General features: G+C 32.7%; 1 protein-coding gene across 3 annotated transcripts in view; it reads right to left on the bottom strand.

Moving 5' to 3' along the window:
• Cep128 (centrosomal protein 128) overlaps window positions 1-21,375 on the bottom strand; it is a 393,967-nt gene that overhangs the window by 301,738 nt on the left and 70,854 nt on the right. For all 3 annotated transcript variants that reach the window (XM_027931718.2, XM_071607633.1, XM_071607634.1), the window contains exons 11-13: window positions 6,024-6,110; window positions 3,904-3,978; window positions 1,889-2,021 (exon numbers count right to left, since the gene is read on the bottom strand). In XM_027931718.2, coding sequence (XP_027787519.2) covers window positions 1,889-2,021; window positions 3,904-3,978; window positions 6,024-6,110 — 295 coding nt within the window. The remainder of the gene's footprint in view (window positions 1-1,888; window positions 2,022-3,903; window positions 3,979-6,023; window positions 6,111-21,375) is intronic.

Raw genomic sequence — 21,375 nt, 5'->3', positions numbered from 1 at the left:
TGAAAGTATACAATAAAGTTAAAAAACTCTAGAATTCCCCTTTATCATTGATAAGAGAACTCACAGATTTTTTTCAAATCTTGATAAGTTTTTTTTTTTGTTTATTTGTTTTTTGGGGTGTTTTTTTTGTTTGTTTGTTTTTGTGTGTGTGTGTGGTGCTGGGGATTGAACCCAGGGCCTCATGCATGCAAGACAAGCACTCTACCAACCAAGCTATATCCCCAGCCCAAGTTACATTTTTTTTTAATATTTCTTTTAAGATGGACACAATTATATTTATTTATTTTATTTATTTTTATGTAGTGCTAAGGATCAAACCCGTAGCCTCACTTGTGCAAGGCAAGCTCTCTACTGCTGAACTATAACCCCAACCCCCAAGTTACATTTTTATATTCCTCCAAGATGCACACCAAGCCAACCATGAGCCTCCCAATTTTCCCAGAGAATTGGGAGGCTGAGGCAGGAGGAATACAAATTTGAGGATAGCCTTAAATAAGTTAGTGAGACATTGTCTCAAAATAAAATTTTTAAAAAAGGGCTGGTGATGTAGCTGAAAGGTAAAGCACACTTGGATTCTATCTCGAGTCCAAAAAAAAAAAGATGTAAACTAAAAACAACTAGATTTTATGTGGTGTCAGAACATATCAAATTTGCCACACTCTTTTCCCCAAAATGAGTCCCTAGTTCCTATGTGTATATTTATGAAAAATTTGACTTTAAATATTTGATGTCAAATGATATTTATAATATCATAAGAAACAAGTGACTAGTGGTATACAAATATATTAACATAGCTTTGTCAAAATTTGTTAACCATTGAAGATTTTTCTAGCAATGTGTAATTTGAGTTTAGGTAATGTCCTGAGATATATTTGGGAAGCCTAAGGACATATTTACCTTCCCTAAATTCAATTTTATATTGAATGTTTATAAGAATTTCTCCAGGGTTTGGGGGCATAGTTCAGTGGTGGAACACATGTTTGCCAAAACCAAGGCTCCTGGAATGGGTCTCTAGCACCATAAAACCAAAACAAAAGGATTGTACCATAATTTCTGTATTTGAATGGGAAGGCTCATTACTGGAATAATTTACAAGCTGAGCAACCTGGACTTCTCTGTTAAGAACTATTTTTTTTTAATCTGAATGCCATCATTTTTATTAAACCTGAATTGTCAGAGAAAATACATCCAAAAATCATTAAAGTCCACACTCTGAATTAAGATCTCCACTGAGAAAGTATTCAAATACAAAAGAAAAACTTGGTGATATGGCTCATGACAAATTCTAAAATTTTGTCACCAATATCTAAATAAAAAAATAAGGGGCTGGGGTTGTAGCTCAGTGGTGGAGCACTTGCCTAGCATGTGTAAGGCGTTGGGACTAATCCTCAGCACCATAAATAAATAGATAGATAAATAGATAGACAGATAGATAGATAGATGGATAGATAGATAGAAAGAGTGAAGGTGTTGTGTGCATCTACAACTAAAAATATTTTTTAAATAATATAGAATCATAATTTTAATTGATCATATTTTAAAAATTAGGAGAAGGGAAAGTGAAACATACAAGTTTATTTATAATTTAAGTGTACACACACACACACACACACACACATCCTTACGTGTGGGATAGAAAAACTGAAAAACCTCCATTACTGCCTTTGAAGGCTCTAAGAGAAAGAGCCATGAAATAAACAAGTATGAAAATCAAACTAGGTTTACAAATCAAGCACAGAAGGCATTAAAATTGGTTGCTACATAAGAGAAACGTGCTGAAAAACATTTTAGTAGATCAAGAAACAGACAAGATGACATAAGCACAACATGAGGAATACAATTTGAAGAATAGGAAACTAACTAACACATTGACAAATCAGAATTATACCTCTCCTAAACCTCCAGTCATCTCCTTGTTCATCCTGATACATTGATTGTTGCTTGGAAATCTGAGATACTTGATGTTGTAAACCCTTCCGATCACCTTCTGCTTTTGTAAGTTGTATACGCAGTTCTTCTACCTAAATTCATTAAGTCAAAAATAAAACTTTTATTTGTTTCTAAATACCAGGAAAAATTTGAACTTGAAAATTATTATAAATTATTTCCCTGGGCAAAAAAAAATAAATAATAATAATCACTTCTGAAGGGCCCAACACAGTTGAAACCAAGTTAATCTCCTTGCTACAGCAAACACAGCAGAATAGTCTTCAGCTCTATTTTATCATCTTTCCATTCCTTCCACAAAGAATGTATTTTTTTTTAATATTTTTTAGTTGCTGATAGATCTTTATTTTTTTTTAATACATGCTGCTGAGAATCAAACCCAGTGCCTCACATATACCAAGCATGTGCACTACCACTGAGCCCCAGCCCCAGCCCCAGCCCCAAGAATGTATTTTACTTCTCTGTGTCCACTGTGACAAAGAATCTGACCACACTGTGTGTGTGTCGAGCACGGTGCCTTCACATTGGAGGGTAGAGGGAGTGGGGATTTGCTGGGAATTGAACCAAGAGCCTTGGTTATAAACACAAGTGACACCGGCATGGTGGCACACACCTGCAATCTCAGCAGCTTGGGAGTCTGAGGCAGGAGAATCATGAGTTCAAAACCAGCCTCAGCAACTTAGAGAGGCCTTAAGCAACTCAGGGAGACCCTGTTCTCTAAATAAAATTTTAAAAAGGGGGTGGGAATGTGGTTCAGTGGTTAAGCACCTATACAAAAAAAAATAAAACAATAAAACTCAAATGAAATGATGATCTGATTAGCATATTTGACATCAAAATAAATAAGTAATAGATGCAGTTGAATGAACTAAAATCAGGAACTGTTTTATTCATTCTTACATTGCTAGAGAAAGACTAGCAAATTGCCTTCCAATTAACAGGCACACCTCCAATAACCATAAACAAGTTAGTGGTGTCAAATAGTTTCAGCTAAACTCACAGTGACAACCTGAACAAAGAAATCTCTAGCTTCAAAAACTGAAATGAGAGATTACAAATCAGAGTTCAAAAAAATGTTTAGGATAAATTGAATACAAATACAAGCTTCCATAAAAGAAATTCTCTGAATTCCGCTAACATTAATTCCATGTGACCACTAACTCCAAAACAAAGTCAATGAACATTTGTAAAGGCTTTGTAAAACAGGTGCCAAGGTGTATTTTCAGCACCAATTGTCAAAACATAAAACTGCTTTTGAACATCTATGATGGCTGACATCTTTGCCTACAGAGCATTTTGTGTAGGTAAGTTATGTAATGCACACCTCAAAACAGAAGAAGGAACAATTGCAGTTTGTGTTAAATACAAGCAGAGAGGCAGTGAGAAACCCATACACCCTTATCCAATGTATGTAAGATGGCTATTTTAAAGTTATTGAACTTTAAATATCAGAAGCACTAAACTCCCATTATAGGCTAATGGACTGCAAAATATTATGCTTAAAATGTAAGCCTTATCTTTGCTTAAAAGAGGCCAGGTAGCACCTTGAAAACATGAATAAAAAACAATGATGTATTCAAAGCAACCTGATCATGTAAATGTCTGTTTTATGTATTTCAACTTCCTCCTTTATTCTCCAATGCCTCCTTGAATAAAATTAAGCTCCCAGGAAAATTTTATCTTACACATCCAGTCTTACTCTTACACTGCTCGTGCTAAGAGAGATAAGTCCTAAGTTGGAGCGGCAATTGGCAAGATACATTTTCACAGTGGGAACCTGGGCTAGTGTTTTGTATAAGCTTTTTCTGAATCTTCATCTTTTGCTTATATGTGCTAACATACAGTCCTTAGGGAGGAAAATTTTCTAGACCTAGTTTTGTTCTTTTTTTCATTTCACAAAGACACTTAAAAGAGGAGACTCAATATAAAAGATTGCCATAGTTTGCACAGACTTACCTGATGTAAAAGTGTTTCTCTGTTGCCTTCTGACTGATTCAATAACCTGCGAGATAGCTGCAATTCCTGTTCAAGCTAGAGATTCAACAAGGAATAAAAATATGTCCAATGGGGCACAATTTAAAAGGAAAACAGCAGAAAAGTTTTCAGGAGATATTTGCAGCTAATAAGAAAGAATAAATATCTCAACATAAACATGTATCAATACTTCCATTAAAATAATAACATAAAGTATGCTACACAGGCCACCTAGAGGTCTGAAATGTAGTCATTTCCATCTCAACTGTGATCTGTTTGAGTCTCTTCTCCTCGGGCCTTGATTCATCACTAAAATAAGAATTTTATATTAGACAGTCTCTTCTTGAGATCCCTTCTAGTTCTAAATCATTTTAATCTCAATTGTAAAGCAATTTTCCTTTAAATTAGAAGATGTAGTGTCAAAAGAACTAAATTAGAATAAAAACTGCAGGGACCTAATAATTCAAAGTACATTTCATCAAATGTAATTTCTTATTCTCCTAATATTCATAAGATATTCCTAATTTTTTTTTAAATTTCTACGTTTAGTAAAAAGCTTTTAAAATCTCATTAACAATATTACCATTAGATAAATATCTATGGAAAATGTGGCCACTTAGTTGACTAAATACCCTACAAAGTCTGAATATGCTTTAATTTCAATTTGAAAATATATACTAACATCAAAAATGAGCTCAATAGTTTTTCAAACACTGCCAATTTATAGAAACATGTTTCTTACATTATCATTACCTTGTGACATTTTATCATAAAAATTTAGAGCTTACATATGCGATACTCATTTATTTTTTTAACAATAAGGTTATTTTTTAAAATCAAATTTTATTAGGATTTTTTTAGCAATTAAGATTTTTAATAGTTTTCCTAAATAATTATTTCATTTGAACAAACTGCTATCTATATTAGCAGTCCTTTAAAAACTGGACATGATAGGTGTGCTTATCAAGGAGCTTGAGAGAACCTCGCAGTCACAGAACAGTCCTGTATCTTAATTGTGGCAGTGGTTGACAACAGTCTACACAGAAGGTAAGAATAGGTAGAAAAACAGAAAACACACAAATGCAAGCACATAAAGCTGGCAAAATCTGCATAAACTCTGGATTATACCAACAACTTCCTGGTTTTGCAACCAAGTGGTAATTACACAAAACATTATCACTGAGGGAAACTGGGTAAAAGGTGAGTGGGAGCTTTGTTTTGAAACATCCTATTACTCTAAATCTTTCATTTCAAAATGAATTTTTAATCAAGCCTAAATATTTTTAACAAATTATGCATATGGCCCATAAAGTGAATACCATATTAAAAAATGTAAAGTGCATGTGGTATCAAAATCTACACAAAATACTGTCCAATCTGTTCTCTCATTTCTGTGAAAAAAAAAGAAGGAGAAAGAAATCATACTTCAGTCAAAATGCCTTTGAAATCAAGCTGGACCCATATTGGTCAGAAACCTTATGTAATATCAGCAGTCCCAACCCCCAAAGTGTAGACTCCAGACCTGACCTGCAGTTCACAGACATAAATCTGCATAAGCTCTATGGATTAAATCAATGCCAATTTCCTGGTTTTGCTATCGAATGTGAATTATACAAAACATTACCAGTGAGGAAAAATGGATGAAAGGTGCACAGGAACTTTACTGTAAAACAACAAATTTATGTCAAAGGTCCTTAATATCTAATGAGAATAGAAAATATTTTAAGAAGTAATCTGCCAACCATACCTATCTGCTATAGTGAAAATGAATATACATAAAATAGCCAGCATTTAAACAATAGATCCTTCCTAACAACAAAGTCAGGTCCTTTAAATGTTCCCCAGGGAGGAAAGGTAAAGTTTAATTCACTTCTCAAAAACAAGAGTAGACACAGATGACAAGGTAGCAAATGGCCTGTGTATGTTTTCAAAAGCAAGAAATAAAGAGTATCACAGTCATCAAACCAAGCAACTTCACATGAAAGCATTGAGCCCCCACCGTGTCCTAATAAATTATCTCAGAGACACTCTTCTATAGCCAGTCAACAAATATCACAAATTCCAAACCACATTATTATTTGAGATGATTTTCAAAATCTTACTTGACTCTTCTCCGTTTCAGTTTGTTTTAGCTTATTTTTCATTTCTCCCTCATTCTCATCTGTTTTAGCTTCTTGTTTCTTCAATGCCTAGAATGAAAGTGGTTGGAAAAAAATGTATTATTTGAGAAAATGTATAAAACTGAAAATCCTTACTAGGATTTATTAAGAAAAGGCTGAGAAGGATATTGTTATGAATCACACAAAACCGATAAATGAATTACAACTTGCTCATTCACTGAAACCCTAAGGACGCTTTAATGGAGATCAAATATAAACAACTGCCTGATCTTTCTAATCATTTTCCACCTAGTTTTATCCATTCCCTGACACCTTTGGGAATTGTGTTATACATTTAGAGAGTCTAGACAGCATAACAGTTATCTTAGAAGCAAAGTGTACTGCCTTCTGAAATAACAGTATTTAAATATGTGATCTGCTCAGATTTTTAGACCTAACACCAAAAATGAGCTCAGTAGTTTTTCAAAATTCTGAAAAAATACTGCCAATATTATAGAAACGTGTTTCCTACAATATCATTACCTATGTGACATTTTATCATAATACATAAATGGTTTTTCAAACTATACTTCACATAGAGAAATCATTCTTTTCTATAGTTACCCCTCTTTAATAAAATGGGGAAAAAAGAACATTAAGAAAATACAAACTTCAAAAGTTAACCACAAAATTATTTGTCCCAGTTTGTTTTTATTTTAAAACAAAATTAAACTTATGGAAAAAATTATACTTTGGCATAGTATTTCATTACATCTAAATGGTATTCCATTTATTTAATTTTTTTTTTTCAAAAATTAAGCAACTGGACTTAGCAAGGTGCATATGTAAAGGCCACACACAGTGAGAAAAGCCAAACTGCCTAAAGTCTTTTTCAACAAATTCAATAGAAAAACAAATTTTAGGCAAATAGCAAGACATATTGAAATCTGCTTTAATACCTGAATTCCAATCATTATCAATTTCATTAATTTACATATTTAACACGTATCATTTCTAAATCTATTTACTATTAATTAGGGGCTACTAATATATGCATATGTACAACAAATATAGTCCCCTACTCATGAGATGAGCACCCTTTACCACAGCTCCTACTGTCACTACTAAAACAGCTATTGAGTAAAAAGGCAGAGAAGCATCATTGAAATAGAAAATAATTTTGATGAATATAACCTTATAACATTTTTACAGTGTTTCATATGCCCAGGCATTTTCTTCTTACATATACTCAATGCATACTATAAGGCAGTGGTGTAGACCAAGTAATTTGATACTTCTAAGGCACATAGGTCAATATCTGACACATAACAAATGAGAAATAAAAGTCAAGAACTATCATAACTGAATTATTGCACTGATAAAGCTAAAACTCATAATGCCTTGCAGGTCATTATCAACTCATTTTAATGTTTGGTATTTTGTCTTTATCGTACACTAAATGGAATTCAAAATAATACTTAATTCTATATGCATAATGTGTTCAGTGTTGGCTGGTGGAATATGTTTATAGATTTTATTTCCTGAACAAAATGCTAGAAATTTAAAACTTACTACTGGCATCTTTATTTTCTGTGATTCTTTGATCTTTTCTACACCAAGTGACCCAATGTGTGTGTATATGAGAGAGAGAGAGAAATGTAAAAAAGTGATATAAAGAAGTTGTTGTTGACTTTTTTTAATCAATTCATTCTAAAAAATTTCAACTGTCTTATTTCACGCCATAATCCTTCCAACCTGCCCCATTTTTTAATGTTAAACATAATCAGTTATCTTGCTTTTCAATACTTTTCCACTGGACTAAAACCAACATGGGCTTTTCTATAAAGGGGTGACTAGGAAGAAGACTTCTTCAGGTATGTAGCTTCATCAAACTCTAGTCAGTCTGGATTTGAGCTCTGCAGCAGAAACCACTCCAAATAAGTACACAGTAAAGGCTTGGCAAGATCAGGTGAGGTCATGTTGAGGCCACACATGAAAGGAAGGAATAGACAACTCCAAATAAGAAGGGATGGTCCCAAAAAGAGTTCTTCCCTTCCAAAAAATGAGTTCAAAATCTATAACCTTCAACCAGTAGTTGCTAAAATGAAGTGGTCCCTCTTATGTGATTCTGAGCATTTTTTAATGTCCCTCTTCTTATTAGTGTTAGTGAAGTAGGAAGAGCCACATGCTGAGCTTTTAAAACTTGACCTAACTTCATGCTTCAACTCAGAGTTTAATTTACCTAAGAATTTAAACTCCAAAAATTTCCCAATGAAGGTTTTCTAGCTTACTAACTAGAATTAATCCCTTTCTGTCCCTTCCCAGGATCTCCAAAAATTAAATTTAACAACTGTAACATTTAACATTGGAAAAAAACAGTGTAGTGATGATTAAAAAAAAATATTTATTGGGATGGGGTTGTGACTCAGTGGTAGAGCGCTTGCCTAGCATGCGTGAGGCACTGGGTTCAATCCCCCGCACCACATAAAAATAAACAAATAAAATAAAAGTATTGTGTCCATCTACAGCTAAAAAAAAATATTTTTAAAAATATTTATTTTTGTGTTTACATTAAATAGGTAATAACTTTTTCTCATTTTAAGAAGTTAACACTTTAGTCTTTAGGGGAAAAAAAAGTCTACTGAATATGTTTTAAAATAATGTACTATTAACATAAGAGTTGTAAAGATTGTTCAGAGTTCCCACCTACCCTTCACCAAGCTGTCCCTAAAATTAACATCTGACATAACCATTGTACTTTCACCAAAACCCAAACATTAATATTGTTACAAAACCATTAAGCTATAAATTTTATTCAAATGTCACTGGTTTTTTCACTAATATCCTTTTTTCTTCCAATATCTACCAATGATACTACATCGCCTTTTGTTAGCTTGCTTCCCTATCTGTGAAAATGTCTTAGTTTTCCCTTGTCTTTTTTATAATCTCAACATTTTAAAAGAATATTGGTCAGGTATGTGGTAGAATGTCCCCCAATTTGTGGTGCGACCACTTTAGAAAGTAGTATAGAGATTCTTTAGAAAACATGGAATGGAATCACCATTTGTCCCAGTTATCCCACTCCTTAGTTTATACCCAAAGGACTTAAAATCAGCATACTACAGTGATACAGTCACATCAATTTTTATAGCAGCTCAATTCACAATAGCCAACCTATAAACAAATCTAGGTGCCCTTCAACAGATGAATAGATAAAGAAAACGTGATATATAATACACACACACACACACACACACACACACACACAATGGAATATTACTCATCCATAAAGAAGAATGAAATTATGGCATTTTCCATTAAATGGATGGAACTGGAGACTACCATGCTAAATGAAATAAGACAGTTCCAAAAAAATCAAAGGCTGAATGTTCTGATATATAGATGTGAACCCACAATAAGGGAGGATGGGGAGGGGAAGAATTAAAATCCACTGGATTGAACAAAGGGGAGTGAAAGGGAAAGGAGGAGGAATGGGAATAGGAAAGATAGTAGAATGAACTGAACATAACTTTTCTATCCTTATATATGAATATACAACCAGGGCAACTTGACATCATGTACAAGAATAGGACCCTAATTAGAATAAGTTATACTCCATGTATGTACAGTATTTCAAAATACACTCTACTGTCATGTATATCTAAAAAGAACAATTTTTTAAAAAATGTCTTCCAATTTGGTTTTGTTTGATGTCTTGTCATGATTGGACAGAGCACATAAATACTTTTGGTGGGCAGGGGCAGAATACAATAGTATTAAAATCCCCTTTCTATTGCACTACATTGCAGGGTCAGTGACTAGTAATGATAACCTGAGCCCTTGATTAAGGTAAGGTGGTGTCAAATACAAACTTTTCATATTGTATTTGTTTGTAGAGTCATTAAGTCCAGTTCACACTGTCAAAGTTTAGAGAATTAATCTCTACCTCTCAGAGAAAAAGTATAAAAGAAGGTATTAAAATAGGTTAAAACCACCACAGCAATTATATTGGAAGATACGTTGAGATTAGCATAAAATATAAAAAGTTTCACCCATAAATTGTAGCTCAGGGCCAGACCCACACAGTTCATAGTAGAAGCTACTTTGTCCTTTTTTAGTCTAGAAAAATTTACCCCATCAGACCTTACAGTTTAGTCGAATGCCAGATTTCTAGTAAGTTCACTCACAGGCCAGTGCCTACCAGTAAACAAATTGTTGAACCTGTTTATACACCCCCCTCAAAATAATATGCTCATACCAAAATCATTAATGAATGGTCTAGAAATTACAAATAAGACTACATAAGGAGATGGAGTACACTCATCAAACCTCCATCAAACATATCTGTTTTCTTAATTCAGCTCAGCTATTCCACACTCATAAAGGATTCTTGGCCATCTCACTACTGGGTTTCTCTGCAGCTTCTAGCCCTTCACCACAGTTCACAAGCTATCAATTTTGAACATCTAAACCCATAAATACCAACTCCCTGATTCCTCTACCCTGTAAAGAAAAGATTCATCACTTATAGCAGGATCCATTCTCCTTAAAGGGCAAGTTGGGAAGTAATCACCTTTATCTTCACACTAATAGATATTTATTCCAATCTCCATTTCTCATAATCATTTTAGTTAGCGTTTAAGGAATTTTAAAAAATCAATAAGCTGAACCTTAATCAAATTATATTTTATATCTAAATATAAAAGACTTATACCCTATATCAGCATCATTCTTCTGAAAGTCAACTGTCTGTTTTTTGTTTTTTTTTTTAATTAAAAAAGTCCATATTTGAACTGGCTCAATAAAAGGACCTCTAATTCTCTTGGATACACAGGAATATCCTAAAATAATCCTGTATTATCCCATTCTTCCTCACTTTCTACCTGTCACCATGTGATCAGCTACTTATAATAACTCTTTTCCAGAACATGTTTCTGTTGAAGCCCTACTAACTGCCTGAAACTTTATTTAACACTCTTTTTTATTTTTCCTTTTACTCTAAGCATTTGTAAGTCTTCGAAAATTTAGTCAATAAGAACTTAAATTCTGTTGTTTTCACTAAGAGGAACAAGTGTAGTACTAAGGAGCAATCCCAAAGGAATTACTGAACTTCTACTGTATTATCAAGAAATGCTGGGGCTGGAGATATAGCTCAGTTGATAGAGTGCTTCCCTCACATGCACAAGCCTGGGGTTCAATTCCCATCACCACAAAAAAAGAAAACAAAAGAAATACCATTAAATTTAAACACTATCTCTGCTTTCTATAACCAGGCATCAGTAAACAAGTAAACACAATGCAATATTCTAGTCCAGAATACTGAACCAATTTTTCTATATTATCTAGTTCAAAATGAAAGACAGAAACATCTGCCTCATAAGATCTATTAAATATACACTGATGTATTTTAAACTTCTGAAAACAGAAAATACTCAACAAGAAAATTTTTTACATTAACTGAGTCAAAATTACAAACCATTTCTTTAAACGTTAATAATAAACTCATTTACTACTTTTAAGGTGTAAGAACACTGGATTTCTTTTCCATTTTATTTAAATCAAGTAACTTAGAATTATATTAAAAACGACCCAGTAAAGGTAGTTATTAAAGAAGAAAAACCCATCACATGCCAATGAATTTCTATTACTATGTTATTTTGCCCTTTAAAACTTTTTTTTTTCTTAAGAGCAGTTTAACTATAAAGCTATCATGTGCCCTGCTCTAGTATTCAGATTGTCTTTTACACTTTAAAGATCACAGAAACAACACTGAGCCTTAATAGAGGGTCCCTAAGGCATATTTAAGTCTCTAATAACAACAATTTTTCTTTTTTCCTTAAGTGTGCCTATTTCCATTAAAAAGACTAACGTACTGAGTATTGTACTACAGCAGTTCTTTAGAAGTAGATGATTCTGAACTCTCACAGTTATATATAATCAAAAACTGCAGCCTTTCCTTTCAGAAAATAAAAGAACAGAAGAAAGGAAAATGTGTGTAGATGTCTCATCTAACCATAAAAACTTCCAGACTTCCACAATAAACCTGTTTATCAAGAGGCTCTAGCAGATAACACACTGAAAGACGTAGAACAAATAGAGAATTACAGGCCCTTTGTTTACTTCAAATGGACCAGCAAACTTTGTTATAGAGGGCTGGGGTTGTGGCTCAATGGCAGAGCACTTGCCTAGCAAGTGTGGGTTCAATTCTGAGCACCACATATAATAAAATAAAGGTACACTGACAACTAAAAAAAAAAAAAAAACTTGGTTATAATGATGGCACTGGAATGAAATAAAGATCACATGTTAATTCCCACAGGCCACTGAAATTCCCAGAGAAAAATTAGGGAAGTAAATTATCCCAACTCATCCTGATCACTTAGCAATGTTACAACTGGATGCCTTTGGTCACAAGAGCAAGAATATGTAGATGACTCACTGGTAAACTCACAAGTCCATGGAGACAGGAGGCTGTGTGCATATTAAACAGCAAGTCAGTATCAATGTACTTGAAGGTACATACAAACTGTCAGGCAGATTATATTTTCCAGCAACAATAAAGAATTAAGAAGTCATGTCACTGACAACGAAAAAGTATCTGTTCTTACTATCTTTTTATGTAAAGTCTTCATGTGAGTACAAAAGTCAGCAAATATTTTAACTTCATAGAACATAATAAGATCCTGACCCAAATTAGAACCCAGAAGTTACAAAGTGAAATTATAAGTTGCAAGATTTTTGAATACTAAAATTTTTAAATACCTTTAAGGACATTTGTTCTATTTCAAATCAAACAAAAATTTAAGTACACAGTATATATAAAACACTATGAAGGAAACTTTAATTACAGATTTTTTAAAAGGTAGAAATCTGATGTTCAGCTCCAAAATTCTCTGTGGAAGTTAAACCAAGCTCAAAACCCATCAAACATAACAATTCATATTTTGAAAAAAAATACATGTGCATAATACAAAAAGACTTTGTTGTTTAGAATAAAGTTATTCATTTAAATTAAAAGATTTCTGTCAAATTCGGTGACTTTCCGAATTCTGTTTTTCCTTAATCAAGTTAGAGATGCTAGGAGGGTTTACTAAAACTGTTCAAAAAACTTATTTTTCAGCAGTGACAAAAGGGGGAAAAAAAATCTATACCAAAAGGTGCAACTTAAACAAAAAACTCACTTTGGTAAGCAAAAATAGAACTGCATGATGAAAGTCAATATCAATCCAAAATAGATAGTATAATGACACTATACCCATTTGGGGAACATGAAAGTAAAGGAGAAATCTTAAAAACTTGTTGTCAGTTGAACTACGTGTCTTTTGCAGAAGTGAGTGGCAAGAACATACCCAGTAAAGTCACAAAATGCAAAGGTTGTGTTTTTCAAAAGGATACAGTAATATATGGTATCATACATTTACATAGGATTTATCAAAGTTAAATATGTTTTTGCTGAGAGTAATTATAATTCTTAATAATGTTCTATCAAGATATCCAAGGTTTTCAAACATAAAACTCAAAAGTTTTTCTTTAAGAATGGCCTAGATATCTTTTTGCTTTTTCCTCTTCTTATATGATAAGGTGTTTACTATACTACTTCAGTAATACAAGTGCTCTTACAGAAATTACTGTAGTAGAATTGATGGGCACTCACTACTGACCTATTTTCCCCAAGGAATGAACAAATTTCTCAGTTCCACTGTGGGTATTTTTATGGAGTACATGACTGTTTAGGGCACCTGGAGCCAATGAAGCCAAACAAGGTCATGGGTTCAATCACTGTGAGAGCCAATTTCCTTTGCTCTATTCCATGGCCACAATCTTTACCCTAAACCTTAGCCAAAGGCCACATGGAAGACTAACGAGGCCAGAGATCATGGATGAATCAGCAAAATCCACTACCATGACTATAAAAATAACTCAAAAATAAAACCCCTGTTAACCAGTATCAGGGTTTCATTCTTCAAATGTTATTAAATTTGCCTATCTGAAAAACAAAACCTTAATTACTGCACAAAAAGTTGGTATGCTAAAAGACATAAGTCATTTAACTCCTTTAATTCAAAAACAATAACAGCAATAAGTATTATTCCCTAAAATACCATTGCTTTTACTGGAACAGATTTTATTTTTATGCCATATTTTACTTATTAAAATCTTGCAAGTAAAGTTAAATGTGAGCCCAACAAGTGCACTTTCCAGGATTTCCTTCAAAATCAAAAAGCAAGTGCTTTTCAGTGGAGGGTCTGTTTTTATCCAGGAGTTTCCTCTCAAAAAAGAGCTTGTAGTTTTATTAGAAATCCAGGGCAATATGATACTTCATTTGACTTTCTAAATATGGGACCACTGAGTTAGAACTGTTGACAAACAGAAGATCATAGATAATTATGCAAATTTAATTTAGAATTTCTCAAGTTTTATATGTCTTAGAACAGAAAGCCTTGTAAATACACAACATCTTTCATTGTTCAGAGTTAGAAGTTGTTATTTTATGCCTTTGAGTTTGGGGTTTTTTAAGAACAATTTTCTAATAAAAATAAAACAGTACTAAGTCAACGAATAAATCTATCTGTAGCAGAGTGATCTTTGTTTGCACAATATTACCATGAACTCAGTAGTTGCCCAATAAATATTAATTGATAATGAAGGGAAAGGACTTTATAAAACAGATGGTCTAGCATAAATTCACTGAAAATGTAGATAAAAACATTCCATTCTTCAAGAAAAGCATAACATAGAAATTAAACAAGTCCTACATACAGAAAATCTCAGTCTATTGTCAGGCAGCTGTTCAGTCAACAAGAGTACAGACATTTTTCATCATCTTCATAGCATTAACAGCATTAAATGTCTACTTACATATGGTGCTGCACAAAGGGACACACACAGATTCTTGCTAGACTTATTTGTTATAATTTACAATGACAATATTGGCAAGAACAAATGCATACACCCAGCAAAATACATGTGATCAAACAATACTATGAGATCTAGTAATACGTGGTATGAACACAAAATGCATGTCAGGCTAAACACATCTAAGAGTAGCAATAACAGTATTTATTATTAATGTAAACCTCCTCAATTCCAAAAAGAATTTGAGGTACTTTATAAGAACACCTACACATATGCTTAAAGAATAGGTATAGTAAAGAAAGAATTGGCCATAATAGAGAAAATAAATAACAGTTCCTCAAGAACTTAGACAGAGTACGTAACCAGAATAGTGATCTTGAAAAAAGGTGGGGTAGGAGACAAAAAAAAATCTTATGTAGACTAATTCCAAACAGGGTAGGAACAAGGAAACTACAAGCACATTGATTAACCCAGGAAAATGTCCTGATAAATATAACTTTTTCAAAAATACTTGAACAATTAAAGCAAAGTATAAGCACCTAAGAATTTGGGAGAAAAAGAATCCAATGAGGAGGTAAAAGAGGTAGGAAGTGCACTGCAAGCACAACTAATAGCCTTAAGTAATATTTTCTTAATAAAATAAAAAGCCTAAGAAGGGGCTGTGCCTTAGTGGTAGAGCACTTGCCTAGAATGTGTGAGGCACTGGATTCAATTCTAAGCACCGCATATAAATAAATGAACAAAATAAAGGCCCATCAACGTCTAAAAAAATAATGTTTGGGAAAAAAAAAAGTGTTAATTATATAGACTATAGGAATTTCAGGACAACTTACACATCATCTCATAAAACTGCACCCTTCAAAGGAATCCAAAGGCTAACAGTTGTTATGCTAATTCATCTATAATGTAGAAAGTATTTCTACATTTTCAACTTTAGTTTTATCATTATTAAATACCAAACTCCTGAAATATATTCTCAAAATGGAATCTTTAATCCAGCCATATTTCCCAATACTAGAAAGACAATATGGCTTGTGGAGAGTTCTGGCTACAATATCTATGAACCAGACAAGAAGTTTGCCCTGAATAGAATTCAAGAATCAAGTACAAAATTAAAACAAACACCCTCCAAATTGTCTTTATTTGCTTTATTTTAGTAGTATTTATTTATTTTATTTATTTAGTGTGTGGGCGGAGGGGGGTGGGGGGGGTGTGCTGGGGATGATGCCCAGGGCACATTAGGCAAATTACTCTACCATTGAGCTATATTTCTAGCCCTCTCCAAATTCTCTTGTAACGTTTTTTCTAGAAGTTTAAGTGGGGGAATTTCACTGAAAGAGTATTAGAAGTGTTTTGGTGTCATCTGAAACAATCAAAGTCCAAGAAAATAGACTACACATTAAATGAGGGTATGAGAGGAAAGAGGAAAATCAAGGGGAAAAAAAAAAAAGAACACTAAGAACTATGATATCTCTTGGACCTGTGCATTGCAAGCTGTGCCAAATAGCATCCAAACACCTTTGAAAAATAAATCCCATAATAACCAATCATTCTTTCCCATCCATTTCCTTCCTATCAGCATGCTGACATTAATGGTTCCTTCTCAACCTTGCAGAGAATAGTGCTTACTGTATTCTTGCCAAAAAAAAAAAAAATAAAATAATAATCCACAGGTAACAAACATAAAGGAGAGAAGAAAACAATTAGCATGGCATAAAATGATAAGACAAAGAGCAATGGTGTGAATCGAAACTACAATAAGTCAGAATTTAAATAAGCATTTCAGCTATTGATTGGTAAGAGTGCTTGACATGTAGCAGTAAGCAATGAGGCAGAATCACACTCATAAAAGAATTTCCTATAATTATTGAAAATACACAGTCTTAGCAAAAGCACAGCCTCTTCCACCCAAACTTTCTCCAAAGGTCCTGGAAGAAGTAACTATTTTCCATCTACATGAGCATGCAAGGACTATTGTCCTTACTGAATTACAATGACTTGTTAACATCTCCATTTTCTCAAGTAAACTGGGAGTCCAGAAAAGTCAAGACAGTGTTTCAAATAACTTCAAATCCCTGCTTGCTCACAACAAAGTATCTGACACATAGTAGGTACATGACAGTATTGGCCAAATGGATATTTTACTAAGTACTATTCTGACCATGACATGCAACATTCATTCATTCAAGAAACACTCATGGCGAATGAGTTCATATCTGACACTGGCCTAGATACTGGAGACTCAGCAGTGAGCAAAAGAGATGGAATGCCTACTTCCATAAAGCCTGCATTCTAGCCAGGGGGACAGACAGACACAGGTAATGAAAACTGTTATGAGGGAAAAGGAAAGCAGTGTAACAGGCTCAAGAATTAAGAAGGAGTATTTCTTCTAGGATAATTGATAAGGCCTTTCCAAAGTAGAGTTTGGAATGTCATAAGGGAACAACAGGAAATTCCAGTGAGAGGAATTCAGAAACCAGATCAGAGGGCCCTTTATCAGATTTTAAATCTGATTTTAAATTTGATAAAGAAACTGTAAAGTAGTAATAAGGGAAATAAGGCAGCTACCATATTAGTCCAGGAAGGAGAGGACAGTAGTGAGAAGAGCCAAGAGCAAGAGTAACAGAAACACATAACTACAGATTCAGAAAATACTTTTAAAATAGAGCTCATAAAATTTAATGACAGGGCGGGGGATATAGCTCAGTTGGTGCATGCACAAGGCCCTGGGTTCAATCCCCAGCATCACACACACACAAAAAAAAAAAAAAAAAAAAAAAAAAAAAAAAAAAAAATTAATGACAGATGACTAGATGAGAAGGACATAAAAAGAGAAGACAAAGACATAAAGGAAAATGTAAAGATTTAAAAACAAAAGTAAAAGGTAAAATTATTTGTTATATGATGACTATTCACCTTTTTAAGAATACATGAGGTACTTATCTGGATGAACCACACAAAAAGGTAAGATTTAGCACCTTCTGAACAAGTTTATAGGTTAGAAAGGGAAAAAAAAACAGGAAACCAACTTCAGAGACCCAAGTCTGATCTGGCCTGTGATTTTTAAATCACAAGGACTTGATTCCCATCCAAGACTGATCCTGGCTAGCAAAGCTTCAGATCTCCCTCTTAGATAATAAACATGACACTCTATAACCATTTTTCTCACTATCATATAAGATCCATCAATAGTAACTCTCAATATTATTCTAAAACTTAACCATATTATGAACAAAGACATTCTGAAAATAACCTAAGCAATACCTCATTTCTTGAGCATAAACAGTTTCACTATTGAAAAAAAGATTCAGAATACTTAATATAAATATAAGATATTCAATGAGTCAAAAGAGCTATAAAACAGACCCTTCTATCAACTAAAGGGAAACACACATACACAAGATTAGCCAAAGGAAAAATGAACACATATGGAAAATGACAATGATTGGTATGTGTGAATAACAGAGTACAAAATTCATTGATAATTAAGGACAAGAAAATGATCACTAGGATAAAGAGATTTGGGTCTATACAAGACAAAAATTTAGAGTATCTTTGGGATACTTCATTCCATTTCAAAAACATGAAAAGTGGAAAGAAGGGATATATGATTCCAGTGAAATAAACTACCATGTCAATTTATATAAAAAAGTTTATTCCTGGAGAAGATGAGGAGGAAGGGAGAGGAAACATTGAATACAAAGCATGAAAGAATTCTACAACCAGGGCTGGGTCTGTAGCTGAGTGTTAGAGCACTTGCCTAGCATGTGTGAGGCACTGGGTTCAATCTTCAGCACCATATAAAAATAAACAAATAAAAATAAAGGTATTTTTTTTAAAGACTCTATAGCCAAAATACACAGAAATGAGAATTTTAATGTTAGAATACAGCAGGTGTTTAACATGTAATAAACAACTTGTTATTTTTTTTCAAAAGCAGAAAGCAATAAAGTTTCAAATTTAAATTTTAAAATAGCAAATAGTTAAATGGTTAGATTTACTTCAGTTGCAACGTTTATGCGAAGTACACTTTCAAGAAGCCCTAAGACCTAACAGTATGTATTTATAAAATCAGTTTTTTATGAATCAGTTTCTATAAAAAAATCAGATTCTATAAAATTTATAGAATCAGTTTTCAAGTAAGTTGGGCAACTTTAATAAATTCCTATTAGGTCACAATTGATGATTCAATACTGACGCCTAGTGGTTAAAAGCATGTAGTACTTTCCTAGTAAGTATGTATCCTATGACTTTTATCAATTTGAAACTCTGAATATGAATTATGTGAAAAACATAAATTAAGAGATCTTGTCTTTACAAACACTCAGAAAAAAGCATAAAGGAAAATATTGTATCTGTAAAGTTTCTTAAAAAGTCTTTTCTGTCCATTATTTGCAGTACCTCAAAACAAAAACTATTCACACCATTTGCTGTTGACACCTGAACAAATAGTATGAAATGTCAGTTTACTCACATTGACAGAGATGAATTCACATTTCTCTGGAAATAGTATTTCAGAAATATTATTTTAAAGATATCTTACTTTTAGAATTCATTTATCTGGGTAGATGCATTCTAAATGTCTTTTTTCCCTAACTTTTTTATATACTAAAATATCACAAATCCAACTGTATTTATGAAGTTTTTAATATAATTTTGAAACCAGCAAACTACTATGATCAAATTTTATTTGAGATTAAATTCTTACAGAATGTTTGTGGGATTTTTAATTACATCATCTAAACTACTCTATATTAAACTTCAAAGAAGTTCAAATTGTTTAACACCACTTTCTTCTCTGCGAGAATGGGAGCAAAATACAATGTATATAAACCTTTGTTTGAAAACAATTTTTTATCAAGAATTTTATATGCAGCTAAACAGACATTTACATTTGAAAACAACATTCATACTTTTAGTAACTATTTATTGAGTACTAGTATACTGTAAGATTAACACAGTACCCCATGTCTCAGAAACAGGTGAACATTATGGACAAAGTCCCTGCCAGTGAAATCCACATTCTAGTGAGGAAAGCATATAATAACATAAAAAAGCAAATTATAATTTGTGTTAAGCACTATATAAAAGTAATGTGTGATTGTGGGGGGGGGGGGGGTTAGAAAGAGGGAAGGGGCAAGAAATTTCTTTCTGAAGAGGTGACAATAAGATCTGAAAGATGAGAGGAATAAGTTATGTTGAGTAAGAAGAAAAGAGCCCCAATAAGACACTGAGAAGAAACCTCTATGGTCAGAACACAGGTTTCTTATAATAATTTATAATAACATGTTTAAATTTTCAAATAGCCACCAAATGAATGGATATAAAATCTACAACTTCAAAGCCAATGAAGTACATAAATAAATATTCAAAATACTTCAATCCAACAGAAAACAGTAGGGGCAAAATAAACAGAGAAGATATTTTCAAATGTATCAATAATCATAATTCATATAAAATGGCAATCCAGCCAATGAAGACATAAATTAGCTAATTAAGCTTTCTGCTTTTTCAATCCAGTTAATAAGTGTTTATAAGACAAAACTAAAACTATAGAGAAAGGATAAAAATATAGAGAAAAAAAAATCACATAACATGAGAACAGTAACCTTAAAAAATGGTAATACCAAGAGGCTCACCAGACAAGTTTTTTTTTAATTAAAGATGTAAATTAAATTATAAGAAAACATAGGTTCTAAATACATAAAGCAACACTGAAAATCACAGAGAGAAACTGACAATCATTATAATGGGAGGCTTCCAACTGAAATATTATAAAAGAACACATAAAAATTTAAAAAGAACAAATAAAAATTAAAATGAAATTTAAAAAGAACGCATAGAACAACACAATTTACAAACTTGACCATACAAAATTTATATTTAAGTATGTGTGTGTCATATATTAACACCAGAAATTCTGCACCCAAAAAAAAAAAACAGAACATCTATTCGTTTCTTTATAAAAGAAAAAGCCATTTAACTAGATCAAAATGAATAATTTTAATTAAAGTCTTAAAATAAACATAAACAAACTTTAAAATTCAAAAATGTACTCCTAAATAAGTCTTGATAAGGGAAATCATAATAGAAATTATAAAAGAAAAACTTGGGGAAAAAATTACTCTATAATAGTTCAAGACCTGCAGTAATTTAGTGATAAATTTACAATATTAATTTTAAAAAAAGAAAAAAAAATTTTTTTAACCGTTCTATCACTGAGCTATACCCCCTGCTCTGTGTCAGCGTTTTTTTGTTTTTTTTTTCCTAGTTGGTGATAGCCCTTTAGTTATTTATATGCAGTGCTGAGAATCAAACCCAGTGCCTAATACATGCCAGGCAAATGCGCTACCGCTGAGGCACAGCCCCAACCCCAATAGTTGAGTTTCTAATGTGCATCTAAAAAGCAAAAAATAATTCTAAAGAAAAAAATAGAAGGAAAGTAATAAAGTTAGTAATGTCAGCAGACACTGATGACTAAATAAATAAAGTTGGTCAA

Source organism: Marmota flaviventris, chromosome 2, assembly GCF_047511675.1.
Source record: "Marmota flaviventris isolate mMarFla1 chromosome 2, mMarFla1.hap1, whole genome shotgun sequence".
NCBI lineage: Eukaryota > Metazoa > Chordata > Mammalia > Rodentia > Sciuridae > Marmota > Marmota flaviventris.
The sequence above is the reverse complement of the archived record's forward strand: the minus strand, read 5'-3'. Positions and strand labels throughout refer to the sequence as shown.